The sequence below is a fragment of the Notothenia rossii genome (genome assembly GCF_949606895.1).
Source record: "Notothenia rossii genome assembly, chromosome: 9".
In the NCBI taxonomy this organism is placed as follows: domain Eukaryota; kingdom Metazoa; phylum Chordata; class Actinopteri; order Perciformes; family Nototheniidae; genus Notothenia; species Notothenia rossii.
Window position 1 is genome coordinate 61566943 of NC_136907.1, and position 21412 is coordinate 61588354.

Here is a 21412-nt window from a genome sequence, read left to right on the forward strand (position 1 = left end):
GGACCTAGCACATTTGGTGCCCTAGGCGAGCTTCACCACTGCGCCCCCCCCAAAAAAAATATCAAAACATCTTAACAGTTATACAGTAAAGTACTGCAGCTTTATTTATTACAAGCAAGAACAAGAGCTAAGAATAAATGTAAAGTGCACACTAAAGAATTAAAACAAATAAACAACTTAGCTAACAAACAATAATAATATCAATAACAAACAATAAAAGAATGTGCAAATTTGCTTTCAAAGAAAATTAAGAAGAAATGTAAAGTGCACACTAAAGAATTAAAACAAACAACTTAGCTAACAAACAATAATAATAATAACAATAACAAACAATAAAATAACGTGCACATTTGCTTTAAAAGAAAATTATGTATTGTAAAATATGTTACACATGTCAAATAATCAAAATATAATATGCTAAATAAACAAACAAATACATAAAAATTACAAATTCACTTTGTCTCAAGAACTATTTACATTCCACTCCCTATCATCACACAAGGTTGGCCTACATATTAGCTCCTACTGGTTTCCATTTACAGTGCAATCCTTCTGGCCTTCCTCGCTGCAAAGTCATCAATCACATCATCATATGAAATCTGACCACCAACCTCATGGTTAATACTGATTACAGCCAGACCACTGAGGCGTTCTTGAGCCATGGTGGACCTCAGGTATGTTTTCAAGAGTTTTAATTTGGAAAAACTCCTCTCGGCTGAAGCTACTGTTACTGGTAGCGTTGCACTGATCCGCAGAGCAATACACAATTTGGGATATATTTCGGTGAGCTGCTTTGTATGTATGAATTTCAACAACTCAAGAGTTGTCATGCTCTTTGATGGCAAGTCAGGTACATTTTCCAACTCCTGAGCCAGCTCCTTCCCATCCAAATCAGATTGCCCTCCATGGCTTAAGGTGTGTGCAAGTGCCTCTGCTTGCTTCATCAGCTCTTGGTGTGGCAGGTCTGGGAAGTTGTACAGAATGCCAAACTTGTCTTGCACATGTTCAAGAGTGGTAAACCTCTCCTTTTGTGCTGACACTGCAGCATCTACCACCACGTTAAAGAACGTTACCTCCAGATTTTGCAAGGCATTCCTCAATGGCTCATCAGGAGACTCATATGAGAAGTGCCTCTTTGTTGACTTCAGCCGCTTTTGCACAAGGACTGCATCCACATTCATGTCTTCACACATGTCCTTGGCTGATGTTTGTGAAGCCACAAAGCCTGTGGCTCTGTAGGATTTGAGAGCTTTTTCAGTCTTTTTCAGTAGACTTACTGCTACATCCACTTGCATTGTTTGGGACTGCAGGACTTTGCTCACCTGCTGAATTTGACTTAACATGTCATACCAGACCACTGTGCACAGTGAAAAGCGGAATGACCCCACTTCTTCTGCCAGAGACTGGGCTTCAATCCTGATGATTGGGTCTTTGGCCTGGTTTCTCACCTCAAGCAGTGCCTCTCTCACAGCTGCGGCTTCATATCGCAGAGGCTCCACAGCTTTCACTCTGCTCTCCCATCTGGTTTCTGACCACATTTTGAGTGAAAGGTTGACGTGTTTCTTGAGGATGGCCCATCTCTGTGTAGAGGCAGAAAACAGGCAGTATAGCTTCTGCACAATGCCAAAAAATGATATGGCATCTTTGGAGCTTTTGGCAGCATCAGCAATGACCAAATTGAGTGTATGTGCCCCACAAGGCACAAACAAAGCTCTTGGGTTCAACTGCAGTAGCCTGGCCTGTACTCCCTTGTTCTTCCCTCTCATATTTGCGCCGTTGTCATATGACTGTCCTCTGCAGTCATCAAAGGCAATCTGCAACTCCTCCAGCCTCTTCAAAATCAGGGCGGACAAACTTTCACCAGTGGACTCCTCTGCTACTAGGAATCCCATGAAGTGCTCTTTAATCTGGGGGTCTTCTTCCAGTGTCACAATTCTGATGACTACTGACAGCTGTTCAGTGTGGCTAACATCCGGGGTGCAATCTAAAATGAGGGAAAAGTACTTGCATTTCTTTATTTCTTGCACTATTGTTGATAGAATCTTTCCACTGATGCATTCAATCAACTCATTCTGAATGGTTTTGCCCAAGTAGCTGTGGTGGGATGTTTGACTTTTAATCTTGTGGATGTGGTCTTTCATCACTGGGTCAAACTGCGCCAAAAGCTCAACCTCTTTCAAAAAGTTTCCATTTGAAGGAGAGTATTTCTGTCTTTCCTCTCAATGCCATATTTCGCCCTGCCAGAGACTGTACAATAGCAACCAGTCGTGTCAGCACTGCTCTCCACCGACTCTTCTCTGCCTCAAGGAGGGCCTGCTCTTGTTTGTCTATTGTTGTACCTTGTTTTAATCGAACTGCCAATTCTTTCCATGACGCCAAATTGTTCAGGTGTTCCGGACTATTTTCATGGCTGGTCAAAGCAGCACTTGCATTTTTCCAATCCGACAGTCCTGCATTTGTTAAATTAATTTGTTTTGGAGATAAAAGTTGACAACAAAAACAAAAAAGACTGTTCTTCTTTTTTGAATATGTCACCCAACTTCTTTTGATCCTTTCTCCATTTACTAAGGTCCTGCTGAAGTACTGGTGGTGGCAACTTCTCCCATCATCTCTCCTTGGGAAAATGAAATCAGGTGTTATCTGATATGGTCCTCTCCGAACAAACTCTGTCCTCATTGTGTCTGTGAGATGTGAAGGGCAGTCAGCAGGATCGGTTGGTAGTGGATCGTCTGTCTTTGCTGCATCTGGAGGGCATGTGAAGCACATTTTCTCACCTCATATTCACAATATCTTCACACACACACACACACACACACACACACACACACACACACACACACACACACACACACACACACACACACACACACACACACACACACACACACACACACACACACACACACACACACACACACACACACACACACACACACACACAACCCCAATTCCAAAAAGGTTGGGACAGTGTGTAAAATGTAAATAAAAACAGAAAGCAATTATTTGAAAGCATGAGGACAATTAGGTTTATAGCTAAACATCTTTACATTCATAAGGCACACACCTGAGAAGAGTGTATGGGTGGAATCTGTGGTGCAATCAGGATGAGATGCAGCAGGCTGTTCTGACGTTCCTTGCAGTGGTTCTGGGCCTATACATATATAGAGAACACACAAGAGCAAATATATTGGCTGGATTAGAAATGGCACGACAGTCATTTTTACATTCAATTATTTATCATCACATCAGGAACATCTATTGACATATTGTACTCACCAGAACAAACAGACACAGTGGTCAGTGGCAGGGTGGAATCAGTGGTCATCTCATCAGGATGAGCAGCTTGCTGTTCTGACGTTCCTTCATGTGGTTCTAGGTCTATAAATATAGAAAGAACACACAAGAGCAAATATATTGACTGGATTTCACATTCAATTATTTATCATCAGGAACATCTATTGACACATTGCACTCACCTGAGGAAGCCGGCACAGCTGAGGTGCATGGCGGTTCCTTGTCAACTGATGCAGCAGATGGTCCCAGATATTTTAAAAGTGAATCTAAAATGATATAACAAAATGTGTATTATCAACATTGAATCATTTCCATTTGTTAAATGTAGCTATTATTTAGTTAGTAAGCATTAGGACAGCCTGACAGGTCTGATTCAACTAATCAAGAGCTATGCCTATCTTATTAGAACAGTTGAATCAGGTGTGTTAGTTCTGGGTTGGAACGAAAACATTCAACAGGACTGGAGTTGAGAACCACTGAGCTAGTTAGCTAACGTTAGCGCACATTATGACAGGGTTGAATTTGGCAAATGTTTGACTCGGATAGTCAATGTGCTTTCTAAGGTAAACTTAACGTTAGCTAACGTTACCAACTAACTAACATTCCACCACACTGGCTAGCTCGCTACACCAAAACTAACATTGTTTTTATTACTAATATTTCTATTTCATGACACAAAGAAAATAGCCTTATGACAGTTTCGACTGAATGGCAATAACAAACGCTGGCTAGCTAACGTTGGCTTGGCTAACTAGCAAGATTACATGATCCATTCGCTAATGTTGACAATACAATCAAAATTGCATACCTTTCACCTTGGCACGTTTCTCTTCTTCTTCTTTTCTTCTGTTTTTATACTGCGCCCCAGATGGCTTTTGCCTCTTCATAGTTCTCTAACGTTAGTCTTTCTTTCCTCAACGCTCAATTTGATAAACACTTGACCGATACCCATCAATGCACAGCGCTCTAGCATGTTCTGACTGTGAACACCTAAAGCCGAGGCTCTCCGACCGACCGTTTTAGATTTTTGGCTCATTTTCCCTTATGTTAGAATTTTTTTTTTATGTAAGAATAATGGTTGCAGATATAGAGGGGGGGCGCCAAAACTGCGCCAAGCAAAAAAAAAAAAAAAAAAAAAAAATTTTTTTTTTTGTTGCAATATTTGGCGCCCCCCTCTGGGTGGCGCTCTAGGCAACCGCCTATATTGCCTGTAGGAAGCTCCGCCCCTGATCAGCAGACACATCCTTATCTTCCATTTACTTCCAACTTATGTCATCTCTGCATCCCCTTTAATCATGGGGACAATTTCTGGCAGTCTTAGAAATCTTTCACTGAGTATAGGCCTATCATAAGACATAAAAAACTATGTATTGCTTTGAACTTTTGGGTCCACTTTGAAAATAATGTTCCTCATGTGTCAAGTGAGAGTCAGAGCAAATTAGTGTGTGGGAGAGAGATGCACAAAGATGGAGATAGAGAAAGTGCCTTTGCCAGCATGTTATCTTTTTCTGCTTTGATCTCTCTTGCTATCATCCACATTTGCCTGCGGTCAAGTGTGCAGCTGTCATTGCTCCCCAGAAGGAGACATACAGGGGTTCCTGTTGAGTGAGGGCTGTGATGGGTCCTCAAGTCTCCGCTGTGTCACTGCACACCACACAGCTTATGTAAGAAGAAGGCGACGGAGGAGGAAGCGAGATAGAGCTGCGGAAAACAATGAGCAGAGAAAATAAAAAGAAGGGGAAGGGAAAAAAATGTCAGGCAGGCAGTGAAAGAAATAGAGGGAGATAGAGAAAGAGAGGAGAGCTGTCATCATAAAGAGTCTGACTCATTCCTACTGTTCTGGATATAGCTCTGAGCTGAGAGGCATGTACTACATCTCGAGAACAATTACATTTCTTCAAACCCGGATTAAACTCATAATATGTGAGAAAACGGGTCAGTCTCTACAAAACTACACAGAGAATGAACTCAATTTTCACTTTAACTGCCAAATTATGTTAAGTTGTATAAGTCCTGAGGAAAAAAATTTAAACATACATTCTTGAGTCCAGATATGACATTTTGTAACATTTCTTCATAAAAAGTGCAAGTTATAATGTAAACTAAGGCACGCTACATGTGAAGATTATAAAATAGAAGTGTTATTTTAAACATGTCTCAGTTTAATCCCCTTCATGTATAATGCCTTGTCCTTCTTTGTTGTTAAACTAATGACTGTACGTTTTTGTGGAAACCATAGGTGGAAACAAGTATTAGACCAACTGAAAAAATGGACCACAATATTGTAACTAGCCAAGATTTGGGGGTGAAATGCTGCCCCCTATTGGTTTGGAGAATGCGGTAAGGCATAACTTGCAGAACACATGCAACAGTAAGATATTTAGGTTTTTACAGAATTCAGGGCGGTTTTCTATATGAATACCTCAAAGCTCCAACATTGGTCGGATAAATGATTCCTTTTCACTCTCCCATTGTGTAGTTATCCGCAGAGGCAGTTAAGGGCCTCTACTTGGCAGGTTCTCCCTCTGTAAGTGCCTGCAGAAACGACTGGCTGTGAAAGCTGCAGTCAAATAGCTGTAATTATCTACAATCAGTTGACAACCAGGGGCCGGCTGAAAGGCTGCTCGCACACAAACACGTCGGAGGGAGAGAGGCATTGAGGGGGCGCAGAGGGTAAAATATCTCTTGAAAAGAAAAGAAAATGGTAGCAATGTTGGTTTCAAAATCAGACGACAAGGCTGTGAAAAACAAGTTATAATTGAGATCACAAATGAAGCTCTAGCAGATGTGAATACTAATCAGGGTAGAAGACGACAACAGGACTGAATGTTGTGTCAAAAGCTTTCTGTCTCCTACAAAACCCCATGTTTATATTAGAAAACACCATCTGTATCAGAAGTGGTTGTTGAAAGGAATAACACAACATATTACACAACATACTTTTCACATTGACTTAAATACGTCTTTACCAACAGTAATGCAATCCTCGTTTTGTAAAACATATAATTAAAGGTCCCCTATTATACTGTTTTTCATCAATATATTATAGGTCTCAGATATATACAAAATATGTCTCTGAAGTGTTTGGCTTGAAATACCAAGCAGATCATTGAAGTATCCCATAATCCCCTCTGTTTCAGCCCTGTTTCAGAAGTGCTGATTCTCTGTCTGTTACTTTAGATCAGTGGTTCTCAAACTTTTTCTGTCAGGCCCCCCCTTTGGAGAAAAAAAAGGTCGGGCCCCCCCAACACAAGTCAGGCTCAGTGGCGGCGCCTGAGATTTATTTTGGGGGTGCTTTGGGGTAGCTTGACGTTTCATAGAGGGTGCTCAAACATTTAGGGTTTCCCATTAATGTACCGGTCGCTACAGTGGAATTTTCTACTGCAACAATCCCAACGCATATACACAGTGTACCTGCGACTGTTACAATGAAGGCTCGATAATCAGCTCACGGCATATACCGTAGGTGTAAGCAGGGTTAAAGTGCTATTTTCATAGGTGGCGTGTGGACCTTACATAGGGGGGTCCGGGGGCAAGCTCCCCCGGGAAGATTTTTGAATATTGAAGTTAAAAGCATCAATCTGGTGCACTTTGAGAGCAAAATCAAGAGATCTATGGATACATCTCTCAACACCCATTTGAAACAGAACTGTAAACAGATTTACTTTTTCTTTATGGATATTTTACAAATCACTTTTTTAAACTTTATTCTTTTTTTAATGTCATATTATTTCATACCTATTTTAAATTTATTTTCTTACTTTTTTATAACTAAAATGATCATATAAACGTGTGCCTCGGAAATAATTGTTTACATTAATGGTGACCAAAACGTTTGAGACCCACTGAGATAACACTGAGAGTCCTTTAGCTCACTGAGTCTCTCAGTCTGACAGGAGAGGACTCTCCTCCACCTTGTTGTTGAAAAAACTCCTTATATCCGTTAGCGTAGCTCGCTAGCACCAGAAGCTAACAACAACGATCTCCGGTACCGGTGCGCTCTCTCTCTATCTCGCTCGCGCACGCACACAAAATGGCTCGTTCCACACACACACACACAGAGCCGAGCTTCAATGAAACACAGAGACCCAGACGTAATAGTACTGTACTGTATCATATTATTTTCGAATCAATAATTTTTCAAAATATGATTTTTTTTTAATAACCATTTTTCCTCCTTGTCTCTCGCCCCCCCCCCCCCTGTGATGCCTCTGCGCCCTCCACTTTGAGAACCACTGCTTTAGATGCAGTGTTGGGTGTAACGCATTACAAAACAGAGTTACAGTAATGTATTACTTTTTGCTGTAACAAAGTAATGTAACGCATTACAATTCTCAGTAACGCAGTTACAACACATTTTAACCCGGAATTAAATGGTGTTTTGTTTTGTAAAAATTCACTAACATCGCGAGACATTCCGACACCAGAGAAAAATTGTGCGGGTAGATTAGTAAACCTGGTTTTTAACCTTCAGGCTCATCAAGAACCCTGATCAGCCTGTCGGTGTTCTTTTCCCCATAATGACCGCCTCGCTGCACATTATCCCGCTTATTACACGCCACGGCTACTAAACAAACTACAGAGCCCATTCCGTGTTCCAGAAAAACAGAATCATATAAGTACATCAGGTTTCATAGAGCTAAAAATTTCAAGTGCTACTCAACTGGCTTTAGATAAGCCAGCCCTTTATTAGTTTATAAGTGCTTTGTTAGTAATTATATCGCTCGAAGTGGAGTAGAAAGAGATGAGTTTTCAGTCTGCGCCGGAAGATGTGCAAGCTGCTGTCCGGTTGCAACCCAGTCTCACAAAAAAATGTGTAATAACTACGTTGGTCCACAACTTGGGACGTAGTATTTCTACAAAAACGCCTCTGAAATTGTAAGATCCCTACGTTTTTTTTCACCATTGATTTCCAATGGCTGGCGTCTATAAAGGTTTCTCAATACTCTAATTTCCCCTCCTCGACTCCTATCCTTAACTCCTATCCTCGATACTTAGTCCCGCCCACAGTAGATGCGAGCGGAGGACTGAGGAGGGGAACCGAGGAGAGAGGAGGGGAAGCAGTAGGCGGTTAGAGAAATGAGAACTCCTCTCCTCTGAGCGGTCATTTTAAAGAGACGTCCATTAATGATGACAGGAGGTACAGCAGCCCTCTGTCTAATGGACAGATGTGTTCATGACGACTTTTATATTTACTTTTAATTAATTAACAGTATGATATAATGAGACAATAACAGGCTACAGATGCGGACATATACACACACATATATTTATATAAATATATACAATTTCAGAATCAAACAAGTATGAGAGCACTCTCATAATAACGTAACACAATCAGAGACTGGATATATCCCCCCCCCCCCCCCCTCCCTCCTGGTCGCTGAAATGGGGAATTGAAATTACGGGCCAAAAGTTGTATTTACAAGTATTAAAAGTAAGCATAGGACACAAACCAACTAAGACCCGTCTGTCCGCCGCATCTACGCATTGTACAACACACACACCTACACACTGTACCACACACACCTACAGCTCCTAAAGCATAATCAGGGTACAGCCGTTGTGTATTTTATTATGTGAAGCACTAAATGGTCTTGGAAAAATATCGACTCTTTGTTTGTAGATATCTACTTAACTACAGCATACAAATACAGAGTAATGTGGGCCTGTTATACTGAGTGATATATATTTTACACACTGCTCTGCTTTCTGCACGGACCTCACAGCTGTTCTCACTGTAAACATCGCGTCGCCGTTCAAGCGGTTACTAAAATAATATCCAGGGGATGCATGCAGAACTGTCATTGGCTGAGATAAGTCCGGACGTGCGTAACGCTTCCACCGTTCCCGGAAATGCATCCGTGGAGGAGCCGTGGAGGACCCATCAGTGTCTCCTCGGTTAGAGCTCCTCCAGAGAGCCTCCTCGATGCTCGGTCCTCGATGTGCATTTAGAGAAATGAGATGTCCTTCAACATGGCGCGCTGAAATCCATTTCCGGGTCACAACCGGAGGACCGAGGAGTCGAGGAGGGGAAATTAGAGTATTGAGAAACCTCTTATGTCACGTGATCTTCAAATTTCTCCCTGCAGAAAAAAAAAACATGCCCGACATTCGTTTTATTCTCGGTGGAAAATGCCTATTTTAAAGAGCCTGTGACAGCCTCCCAACAACTGTTGTGCAATGAAATATTGGGCTACTAGTCATCTCGAACCGTCAGTTAACAAGTTAAAAAAAAAAATCAACTTAAAAAAAACGTAGGGATCTTACAATTTCAGAGGCGTTTTTGTAGAAATACAACGTCCCAAGTTGTGGACCAACGTAGTTATTAGACGTTTTTTTGTGAGACTGGGTTGGCTGTCCTGATTTCAATGGGGAGCTCATTCCACCATTTTGGAGCCAGGATAGCAAACCCACGTGTTTTTGCTGATGGGAACTTGGGTCCCCCTCGCAATGTGGGTGCAGCGAGCTGTTTGGCTGATGCAGAGCGGAGTGCACATGCTGGGGTGTACAGTTTAACCATGTCCTGGATGTAGGAAGGGCCAAATCCATTCGCAGCATGGTACGCCAGTACACTGGTCTTGAAGTGGATTCTAGCAGTTACCGGAAGCCAGTGAAGGGAACGGAGGAGCGGGCGAGCTGCTGCATTCTGGATGAGCTGCAGAGGTCGGATGGCACATGCAGGTAGACCAGCCAGGAGGGAGTTGCAGTAGTCTAGGCGTGAGATGACGAGAGCCTGGGCCAGAACCTGCGTCGCTTTCTGCGTCAGGTGGGGACGTATCCTCCTGATGTTGTAAAGCAGGGGTGGGGAACCTCCGGCCCCCGGGCCGTATACGGCCCGCGAGACCATTTGCTACGGCCCTCGAGGTAATTTATAAACACACGCAAAAAAGAAAAAAATTAAAGAAATCTAGACCGCAAAAACATTTAACAGGCGAGTGCCTGTTTTTCCTGGCCAAGGTCAGGGTCCTTGAACACAACACGAGCCTAACGTGTCATCGCGTGGTATATGTCTCGTCTGACAGGGGAGAACGTCACTTCGGCACTTCCAAAAATTGTAGTACCCATAAGGAGCAGTACACATGCCGCAGTTTCTGCGTGGCTGTGTCTTTAGTTGTAAACCCAGTGGCGATCTGTTCATCTGTCATACTGATCATACAGTCAATAACTTTGTTGTTATTAGCATCTGGTTAGCTAGCTATGCTAACGAATATAAGAAGATTTTTCTCCAACCAGTGAGGTAAAGGCACATCTTTATTTGATCATTATAGTTCTAAAAAACAAGAGAATAAAGTAAACAGGTATAAAATACTATATGACAGTAAATAAAAGTTGTTATTAATAAACAAGAATACAGTTTGAAAGGGGAGTGATTTGTAAAATATCCATAAAGAAAAATACATCTGCTTCCAGTTCTGTTTCATATGGATGTTGAGAGATGTATCCATAGATCTCCTAATGTTGCTCTCAAAGTGCACCAGATTGATGCTTTTAACTTCAACATTTAAAAAAAAAACTTCCCGGGGAGGTGAGGACCCCCCTAGAGGAGGTTAGGTCCCCCCCCCCCCCCACTAGTAAATCACGTCAACATGGATAGGAAACGAAATACATTTGCACATATCTTGTGTCCAATATACTTTCTGTTTTGGTGGTCATGCCACAACCGTGCACGGGAATTCATGCACGAGTCATGGTAAAATATCTGGATTAAGAGTTTGCTTTTTCTTTGCACGGCATGAAAGAAAGGCGAAATGAATGGGCTGTGATTTTAGTATTTTTAAGCAGAGGTCAATAATTTGTACGGCCCTCGGAGGATGTTTAAAAAATTGAAATGGCCCTTGAGAGGACTTGGGTTGTAGCAGCGGGTTGTAGCAGCGATGTTTGCAGTGAAGGACAGTTTGTTATCTAGGATCACACCCAGATTCCTTGCAGTCTGAGTGGGGGAAACAACAGAGGTGCCGATGTTGATTGTTAGGTCAAGAGTGGGACAATCTTTTCCCGGAAGGAAAAGCAGTTCAGTCTTGTCAAGGTTGAGCTTGAGGTGGTGAGCAGACATCCACTGAGAGATGTCCGCTAGACAAGCAGGGATGCGTGCGACGACCTGGGTCTCTGAGCGGGGAAAGGACAGAATTAATTGGGTGTCGTCAGCGTAGCAGTGGTATGAAAAACCATGCGGGCTAATGACAGATCCGAGCGAGTTTGTGTAGAAGGAGAATAGGAGGGGACCAAGAACAGAGCCCTGAGGGACCTCTGTAGTTAATTGACATGGGTTGGACTCGGACCCTCTCCAAGTTACCCTGTAGGTACGGTCTTTGAGGTATGAGGTGAGGAGGGAAAGTGCAAAGCGTAACGTGTCACATGTTACAATCAGAATAGAGTAATACAAGTTGTTAGTAGCCTTAATGGCCTACACAGTTGTTATGCTATACACATTGCCCTTCACTGGATGTATAATGAGCTGCAATAAACTACTTTTTAGCATTTAAAATACCTAGCCATTCTTTTGCAGTTATTTTGGTAAAGTAACTCAAAAGTAATATAAAAGTAGTGTAACTCGTTACATTTCAGAGACAGTAATATTGTAATGTAACCTATTACTTAAAAAAGACAGTATTAAGTCATATGTATTACATTTTGGAAGTAACTTGCCCAACACTGTTTAGATGAAAACAAGGCGCTAATATTCGGTTAAAAATAACACAATGGTGCTCTAGGAGGAGATTCAGGGGATAAGGTGGGGGGTGTTACCTTGGTTGGTTATTGGCTAATGTTTACACAAGCCAAAAAAACGTTATGACATCATAAAGTGGCCAAAATCTGATCAGCTCATTTTCAGACAGGTTTTCATATAAATGGATCAGGACAAAAAGTGAGTGAATCTTTTTCCCTGAAACTTTCAGAATGTCTTTACTCAGAGGGGGCACATGTTTATGGATAAAAGACAGGAAAAAGTGGATTTTGCATAATAGGGAAAATTGAAGTCACTGCCATGTGTGTATGATACATTGTCGTGCTTTCTCCTCTGCCACCTCGCCTATAAAGCCTTGATAGATAATATTCCTGATGCACAGGTTGAACACCACCACTAATGGCTGAGACGGGCGAAGAGAAACTAAATGTGGGCATGTAGGCTCCTTGATCAGGCAGAGAAGAGGCTGATGGATGAGTAAGAGGAGGGTTTGGGATGATTTCGAGCAGCATGTCATCCCTCTTAAGAGCCATCATATAAGAGCAAAGTAGAGGCAACTTTTGAATGAAGGAGCTTTAATTCTGCACAGAGATAATTAACTTTTGTTGGATGTCTAACTAAAAGTGTTTGTCTACTGAATGTCAGAGAGAACAACAAAGCAGTAAACAATAAACAGAGAGGCTTGGGATAATCAGCCCTTTATGTTTTTTCATATTCAATACACACATCAAACCTCTGTGCGCATGTAACTGACAGTAGTATTGATGTTAGTGGAGAGGGAATCAGAGTGCAAATTGCTTCTTTGTACATCAAATAGTCTCCCAAAACAGAAATACGTCCTCCTCTCTTTTTTCTGTAGTCTCTCTCTATCTTCCTGTCTCACTCTGGGCGCAAATTAAAGCTTTATCTGAAAGTGATTAGCAGTTTCACAAGTTCAGAATGATTTTAAGACACTGGAATGGGTTATTGATTATACAAGACTGTGCGCGTAAAACTAACAAGCAAAAACATGCATCAGGCTAAAAAAGTGCACATTGTGCGGCCTCACGTGGTTATCACTGAGCAGCAGCAATATATCACACTCTTCCTCTGCGCATGGGGTTTCACATTACCCTTCTCCCACAGGCACACAAGCTTCTGCCGGAGCATTAGGGCCGTGACAGAAGCTGTGAAGCATTGGCCTGGAACCACGGCTCTGAAGCACGCTGAAAGGCTGAACTGCCTCAGATGAATAGATGGTAATTAATACACATAGCACCCAGGAGACCGCAGTACAATCTCGGGGCAAATTACCCTATCAATAAAAAGACCCACAGACACAATGAGAGACAGAGAGGAAGGGAGGGAGAGGGGGATACAATTGTACAAATTAGGGCCGAGCAACTCAGGTGTTTGACTGTGAAAGTGAGGTGGTTAAATCTGTAATAAAGAGACACTCAGTCATGCAGCCCCAGAAAAACAAACATAATAGTAGTGTTAACCCAGGTTTTAAAGGTGAACATTGGGGGGACAAGTTATGAAGGAGAAGACAAAAGCAGATGGAGGAAAGGATAATATGTGGCGGGCTAAAAGTATAATACCTTGGCATCAGTCTCCCTGCAGCAGAAAAGTTGAGCTTAATGTTCACAATCAAACATTATCAATAGGATTTCCCTTGCGCTTTAAGAAATCCAATATCTCTTGCCAATTACTCTTTTCTCCTCTTTGCTTCTCCTCTTCCCTCGATCTCCTATGCGCTGTTCCCATAATGACGAAACAAGACTTCAAGATATTTGGAGAAAAAGATCAATGGGGGGAAATGCATTGCCTGCACATGATGAAAATCTTTCGCCTAATAAGATCATCCTATCCCCTCTGCAAGAGTCATCCACCAAGCAATGTCCCAGCCTTCCTCTGGGTCAGTGTCTCACTCCTTTTTCTCAGACAGATCTCCTCCGACGTTACACCTCTGCTTCCCCCTGCAGCGATGGGGAAATGAGGGACAGTTTATCACATTGTTTGGACATCTGAACATTTATCTGCCTGAGGGCACGGTCGGGATTACAGCAGAGCGCTCCCCCAGTGAACCCAGCAGGACCCGCACTCAAGAGCCGGTCAGTTACATGTTGTGGTCTCTGAAAGATCAAAGGCTGAACGAAGCCGCCTGAAGGGATGCAGAGAAACACACGAGTCCCACAGTGACTCCGAGAGAACATGAAAGCTTTGGTATTAGATTTAAAGTGAAAGGCGAGGAGAACCGAGACATAAGACTGAATCCTTGTGGATCCTGTGTCATTCCTCTTCAAATACAGGTTTTACATTGTCAGCACATCTGAGAGGGAGGATGTTTAACACAGGCAGATATCTGAGCTGGAAGGCGTGCAGGTCGTGCTGTGAGGATGTCTGGTAGACGAGGGGGGCGCAAGATCAGTCCCACTGACTTACTGTCATGGTGGCAGCTGCTTGTTTAGGCCATACAATGTTGCAGGAAGACTTGAACCAGATGAATTGATTTTACTAAATGCATTTGAATCCGGAAGGATTTCATTATTGGCAGACTTCTTTAAGATGTATCTTTCTTTTAATTGAGAATGAAATATGAGATCCATTTATGCTTGATTATTTTTACATTTGTTGTCTCCTGTGTGTTTTTTGTCTCTAACTATGTATTGTTTTGTTTATGCTGCTGCCTGTTGTGAAAAGAGAGTGTCTTTATCCTAATGGACTCTCTTGGCTAGTTGAATAAAATAAATATAAATGTATGAAATGGTATTTTATATTGTATCACGTTCCATCTAAGGACAAGGAGAGGCAATTAAAAAGCCAGAATAAAAAGGAGAAATAAAAAATATACAAGGGATATTCTACACATAAATTATAAAGTCTTTGGAAAGTGTCCTGCTGGGTCAGCAACATCTTCGGTGTGTGTAGGGTATCACAGCACTCACACACAATAATTTATCATTACTAAACCTAACCAATGTACTATGCTGCAACACTGTAATGTAAATAAACTGTATTCCATATCCCTCGTTTGAACATACAACCTATGCTTGTGCTCCGTCTGAATCATCTGAATTACAAGTGCTGACGCTGCACCAAAGAGGGTTGTTAAATAGAGCACAGCACTCCAGTACGAGCTGAGTGGCACAGATTGGTTGTTTCATTAAAGATTTCTGGAAAGATCCAGCTAGGATAAATCATTTTCTACTTCTGTTGTGCAGTTCTGCATTGTTCGTTTAACCACCTTGCTAATCCACTTCTAGTTCCTTTTTACCTTATCAACACTGTTTATGAGACAATAAAATATGAAACATCCAGAGCTGTTTTCAAGTCAAATCTTTGTCAAGCGTCTTATTTACATTACATTACATTACATTACATTACATTACATTACATTAGACTTATTTAAAATGATTGAGGACAAGTCTTGCAAGTCAAGATATAAGTCGCTGAATACTCACCATTAACATGACACAGCTTTTAATAATGTCCTTCAAAGCTGCATTAAAGGGGACCTATCACCACTTTTTGATGTCTTTTATAGATACATATGTGTCCCCGGTGTGTCAGGGAACTCACACAGCATCAGAAAATGAAACCTTCTCTCCTTTCCTCCGTACCCAAATCTCTAAAAACCGTGGTACAACGGAGCTGATCCAGATTTGCGTCCGATATGACGTCATATTACATAAACATAACTAACACATTTGACGAGACACATCATATCGGCAATGCAGACCCACAGCACTATCACAAACGTTGCTATCAGAAACAATGCCCGACTGTTTTGGACGTAATATGGTCGTTGTTTAAATTAGCATCGCTAACACTCAGAGTTAACCTGTACTGGAGAGAGCATGTGTGTGAAGAAGCAGGAAATAAAAAGGAACTCACCTTGTGGTATAACCGGCAAGAGAGAAAGCCCTTTGAGCTCCATACTGTTTCAGAAATGATCCTTGATAATCCATGATATGGCGTTTCATCATGGCAGTATCTGTCGGTAGAATCTCCCGCATGAGCAGGCATAAGCTCCGCCCCTCTTTTTGATCAATTCCCAAAATCAGCACTTTTGAAACAGGAAGTGAAATAGAGGGATATGAGGCATGGCTAGAATGGGTGATCTGTTTGGTATTTTGAGCAAAACACTTCATAGACATGCTTTTTTAATATATTTTTTATATATCTGAGACCCATTGCCTACAAATAACATGATAGGTGACCTTTAATTTTAACTTTTGAAAAACTACATATCAAATGTTTTATTAAGCTGCTGTTTTCAAGGTCAGGATGGAACTTGCGTCAATTGAAAGCTAACATGAATTGGAAGTGTTTAAGAAATATGAATAAAATCAGCTACACTTTTATGCTATACATCCAGCCGCATGACAAAAGAGAAAAGCTCTATCCACTGATGAAAACCTTTTCTTAAAGGTTGTATCTTCCTGGTCGAATGCACTTATTGTAAGTCGCTTTGGATAAAAGCGTCAGCTAAATGCAATGTAATGTAATGTAATGAGATAAGAGCTAAATCTTTCATGGTGTTGAACTCAGCTGTGCGCATGAAAAGCAGCAGAAATAAATTGGCAATAGTAAGCTTAAGATAAAAGGTCATATCCTCCATACTTCCTCCCTTCTGACTGTCCAGTTCTATTTTTTATTTTGTTGCATTTGGTTTGAAGCATCCTGAAACCTTAAGGCTGACTCAGAGTCATTGCTCTGGACACATCATCAACTATCAGGGTTTTACAAAGACAGTTTCTTTGAAATAACTGCAAAGCATAATAATAATAATAATAATAATAATAATTATAATATGTATTCCCAATAAGTCTTTCAAGCCTGTGAAAATGAAAAGGACTACAACGTTTTGTTGTTTCATGCCCATACTCCTCAGTGTACGAGGGCATGGAGCGGCTCCCACTGGATGCAGGGCGGTCAGTGTGCCCTCTGAGCAAAGTCCTCTGTATAAAAGAACAAAAATGGGACACAAAGCTTCACCCAGTTCTCTCTAGTGATTGAATTTGGAACGTAGATGTCCGCCAGCCATGTTTGCTCACCTTATTGGGCACGATTTGTCCACATGGGGTTTGTGTTGCCCTTGAAACTTTGTTTAAGACTTTGACCCAAACTTGGCAGAGTTTCACTCTTTTCTTTTTAACTGGAAACGTGCTGAGAATAAAATAGAAGGATTACTTACTTTAAGAAGGAAATCTGTCAATCTGACAGCTCGATTTAATTTGATTCATCCGAATAAAATACATTTTTCAATTACAACTGTTCCCTCTGATGATGCAATCTAGTGATGAAGCTGTATCAATGGGACTTCAGTTTCAGCACTGACAAATCAGTGGGGTGAGAGTGTGCATTTGCTCATTAAGTCTGCAGAAAAGCTCATTATAAGGAAGAATAACACTAAGTGAACACATGAGGCCATTATATTATTCATAGTGTTTCATGTACAGGAATACAAGGACACATCATAGAGCCTACACATGCAGTACATTCATTTTGTGTCTCAATCCAACACAACAAGCAGGCACAAATATGCCAATGGATAGTGAAGTAAATTCTCCTGCCTTTTTTTGGTTTTGTGGGAGGCGGGGCTTAGCCTCCACCTACCAGGCCACAGCTGATCCCACTTAAGGTCTGTAATCAGCCCTGCTCAGTCTCTCCCATGTCTGTAGCAGCAAGCTGATCTCCATGTGCTCTCTTCTCGAGTTGAATATGATGCATAAGTTATAATTTATGTTTATTTGGTGATTATGTTTATTGATAGCTTATCTGGCTAAAGCAATATTTTATTTGTTTGTTACAGAGTATTGTAGCTCTTCCTGATTTATTGTGTTTATATCCTAGCCTCATCATCATCATAACCATCATCACCACCACCATCATCTACATCAACTCTCAACTGCATGTGAAGAGAATAAATGGTTAAACTGCTATCACCGTGGGTCCTCCTCATACTTTGACTAGTATGCCAATGCAGAGGCACTTCAGGCAACTCTCCCTAAAATTATAAGTCTAGTTTTTACATGTAAACATGGACACTAAAGAAGAGAACCTGCCCAAACGAGTCAAGTTCCGACTGTCCGTGGGGACAGACATGCTCTTCGGGCGTCCTCTTCTAGTCTTTAGTGATGCGTCCAACAATGATCTTTGCCATAGGGTTAAAAACGAGGTATCCCGCTGCCCCATGAGGAACAAATTTGGGGTCACAGCAGGGATGGACTCTGGAGGCAGGCCAAGGCGGTGGAACTCTGGAGGACGGACAGGAAGACGGCGGGACCCCTCTGGAGGACGGCCTGGAGGACGGTGAGGCCGCTTCGAAGGACGGCAGGATATTAGAAGTGTGTGTGTATCCTACCCCCTGACTGGATCTTCTGTTCCTTTTTAGTTTTCCTTTTCCAATCCGTGGTTTAATGATCAGGAGGAAAGCTAGTTAACGTTAGCTGGACCCACCCGTCCGTTGCTGCACCCACCCTCTGGAACTCACTATCCCAATCCATTAGAGATTCTTGCTCCCTCAAAACATCGCTCAAAACCATAGACTGTATCAAAACCCACCTGTTCAACACTGCATTCAACCACTGACCACCCAAGTCTCATGTATTATTATTATTATTATTATTATTATTATTATGATTAGCTGTTAGCTGTTAGCTCCCTGCAGGACCCAGGTTCCATTGAGTTACATTGTGATGCGTTCATGCGCTAGTTAAAAAAGTTTGCCCAATGCTCTTTAGGTAAAAAAGAGAATTGGACAAAAAAGGAAATTGTAAAGTTGTCATGATGTGTTACATGTAGTCATGTAAAATGCAATTTTTGGAATGAATTAAAAGAATATCTGAAAAATATAAAATAGATACTAAAGGATGAATTATTATTATTATTATTTCCAAAAATAGCCCTAACCATTTAATAATCTAATTTATACACACTACGAGATGGAATACTTTATTGTGTAATCTACCTATAAGATGCATATATTTTTAACAAAGTGTATTTTGTAATGTTGGTTGGCATTGTGTATGGTAATTAATACAAATGTATCCATTAATTAAGCCTTTGTGTGATGTTGCCCCCCGCCGGCGACGCAACATCTTGCAAGAAACAGCGTCTCAGGGCTTCTTAACATTTAACAACCTATTAATGTGTCATACCCACTTAACGGGAAGAAACTCAGCTAACAGACGATATTAACAATTTTTACCTAAACGAAACACAGGTCTAACACCAAGCGTCTAAATCAGCACTTAGCGAAAATGGGCTAATGAGCTAACGACTACTTAAGCACATAACTGGCAAAAGCGATCTTTTCTACTTCATGCTATCTGCAAAAACGACATATCATATGAAACCTGAGATTCCAAATATGCCATATGTATAAGACCAAAACTCACTGAACTAGCAGCCAGGAAAGGGCAAGAAAACAACTTCTGCTTTCAAATCCATAACTATAAATACGTCTTTCCTTTGCTGTTTTGTGATCAAAAGTTTTGTTCAAGGCCATAAAAACGCTGCTGAAGGTTAATCCAATGTCTTTGTGTCACTTTGAAATGATTACTGATAATCCATCATTACATTTAGTGTAATAAACGTGGTATAATGTTTAGCCGCCAGGGCGCCTGCTTTACGGCATGCTGTGTCGGAGTCATTCTAACTGACCAATGGTAATGTTTACATGGATTTATGAACTGCCCCTCGATTCTATTGGCTCTAGATGTTACAAACAGGTGTCAATCACCCAATTTGACCAATGGGTTCCAGAGATGCAGCCCTGCGTAATAAATGCGTAATGCACAGGTCTGACTGGCAGCTCGCGCACAATTACGCATGTGTCCAAAAAGGGGATAGAGGACGTCAGGCTGAACTTTCCAAACAGGTCAAAAACAGTTGTGTTTGGATGGAATGAATACCTATAGTGATATTTCAATGAAATAAAATGAGTTTTACAGTGTGGTACCTGAGAAAGGTCAAATGGTACTGATGGTAACCAAATGTACCCAAAGGTGAGTACGCCTGGCCCTACCTGTGCCAAAAATATTAGCACTAATTTAGCATCTATCTTGACAAAGGGTACTTATGATATTGTGGTTTGGATCCCTAAAGGTTTTGGGCTCCTATCCCATCATTCAAGGGTGGTTTTCACTATAAATAATGTGGTTTCTTTAGGCGGAGGTTAGAATTTACATTTTTTTTACTATGCTCCATCTGAATGTACTCTGCAACATCTAAATTGATTCTGACACTTCTACAGCCAACTCACAGGTGTATCATTGCTTTGATAAAAAAACATTATTCAAATGCCCCTTTTAGAAGCGAAGATTCATTCATTCTGGGCATGTCCTTTTCGAGCCTGAGGCCTGAAGAGCTTAACAGGTTAAGAGTACGGCACACCAGTGCTATAAATAAACTGCTAATTTGCTAACATAAGCTTGTCTGAACCAAATATCATTGAAATCTCACACATGTGTGTCCAAAGGGTTCGGACACCCATTTTGGGTTCGGACACCCATTTTGATCAAATGAACAACTTCCGAAAGAGATTGGTCGAGTCAGTTCTGAGACATTAGCTCTGGGTACCATTTGAGACCCTGACCTTCTCTTGGTGAGTCCACCCATGGCAAAAGGTTGGAGAGCTTATGTCCCCTTCAAAGGGATTACTGACGATGGGTATAGCAATGTGTGACTAGCTGGAATTGGGCAAAGTCCCAGCAAAAGCATGAGTCATCAACATCACCACAAGTCTGTTTACCAACACTTCCTCTCTCCTACTGAAAGGTGGCCTGCAACCACCTCACCCCGATATAAACCAATCATCTTTACATCTGTTTACATGGCTGGTTGTCACACACACACACACACACACACACACACACACACACACACACACACACACACACACACACACACACACACACACACACACACACACACACACACACACACACACACACACACACACACTCTCACACACACACACACACACACACACACACACACACACACACACACGGTTGAAATAAAGATGCACTCAGGCAACATTAGGATTATAATTTGATTGACAAAATTGTAATATGTGTCTTAAGTGTTTGATGTAGAGGACGCGGCTGATGGTCAGTTAGTACAAAGGCAGTCAGGCCTTCTGCTAATCTGCATGACGGCCAGTCAGCCTGACAGACTACAGACTTCATTTATGGAGCAAAGCAGGCTGAAGCTCCATTTTACAAGTACAGTGGCGCTCTCTGCTGGTAAGATATAAAAGAGTGTCCATATATTATGTCCACATTTTCAGACAAGAAAGTGGGAATACATTTTTAAATAAAAGCTTTATCTTTCACAATTATTGGGTTTTTCTTGTTTCACTTTGGGACTTTTTTATATTATATTTATATTGCCTTTGTATGAATGTCCTGTCCGTCTCTGTGTATTAAATTGCTGTTT

At 41.4% G+C, this 21412-nt stretch overlaps 1 protein-coding gene across 4 annotated transcripts; it reads right to left on the reverse strand.

Annotated features, from left to right (window-relative positions):
• Nucleotides 1-4443, reverse strand: LOC307019633 (zinc finger MYM-type protein 1-like). Of its 4 annotated transcripts, XM_079650631.1 has the most exons (5): nucleotides 4103-4442; nucleotides 3477-3560; nucleotides 3277-3378; nucleotides 3065-3151; nucleotides 1-2744 (listed from the first exon to the last, which is right to left on the reverse strand). In XM_079650631.1, the coding sequence occupies exon 5, from the start codon at nucleotides 2139-2141 to the stop codon at nucleotides 537-539; it is 1605 nt and encodes a 534-aa protein (XP_079506757.1). In that variant the 5' UTR covers nucleotides 2142-2744; nucleotides 3065-3151; nucleotides 3277-3378; nucleotides 3477-3560; nucleotides 4103-4442; the 3' UTR covers nucleotides 1-536. The 4 variants fall into 4 exon arrangements, with proteins under 4 accessions (XP_079506757.1, XP_079506756.1, XP_079506755.1 ...); XM_079650630.1 differs by having other exon boundaries at nucleotides 1-2790; nucleotides 3477-4442; XM_079650629.1 differs by having other exon boundaries at nucleotides 3477-4441.
• Between the last annotated feature and the right edge of the window lie 16969 nt (nucleotides 4444-21412).

Coding starts and splice junctions, on each gene's coding strand:
- LOC307019633 (XM_079650631.1), bottom strand. CDS start 2,141: ATGAAAGACCACATCCACAAGATTAAAAGTCAAACATCCCACCACAGC.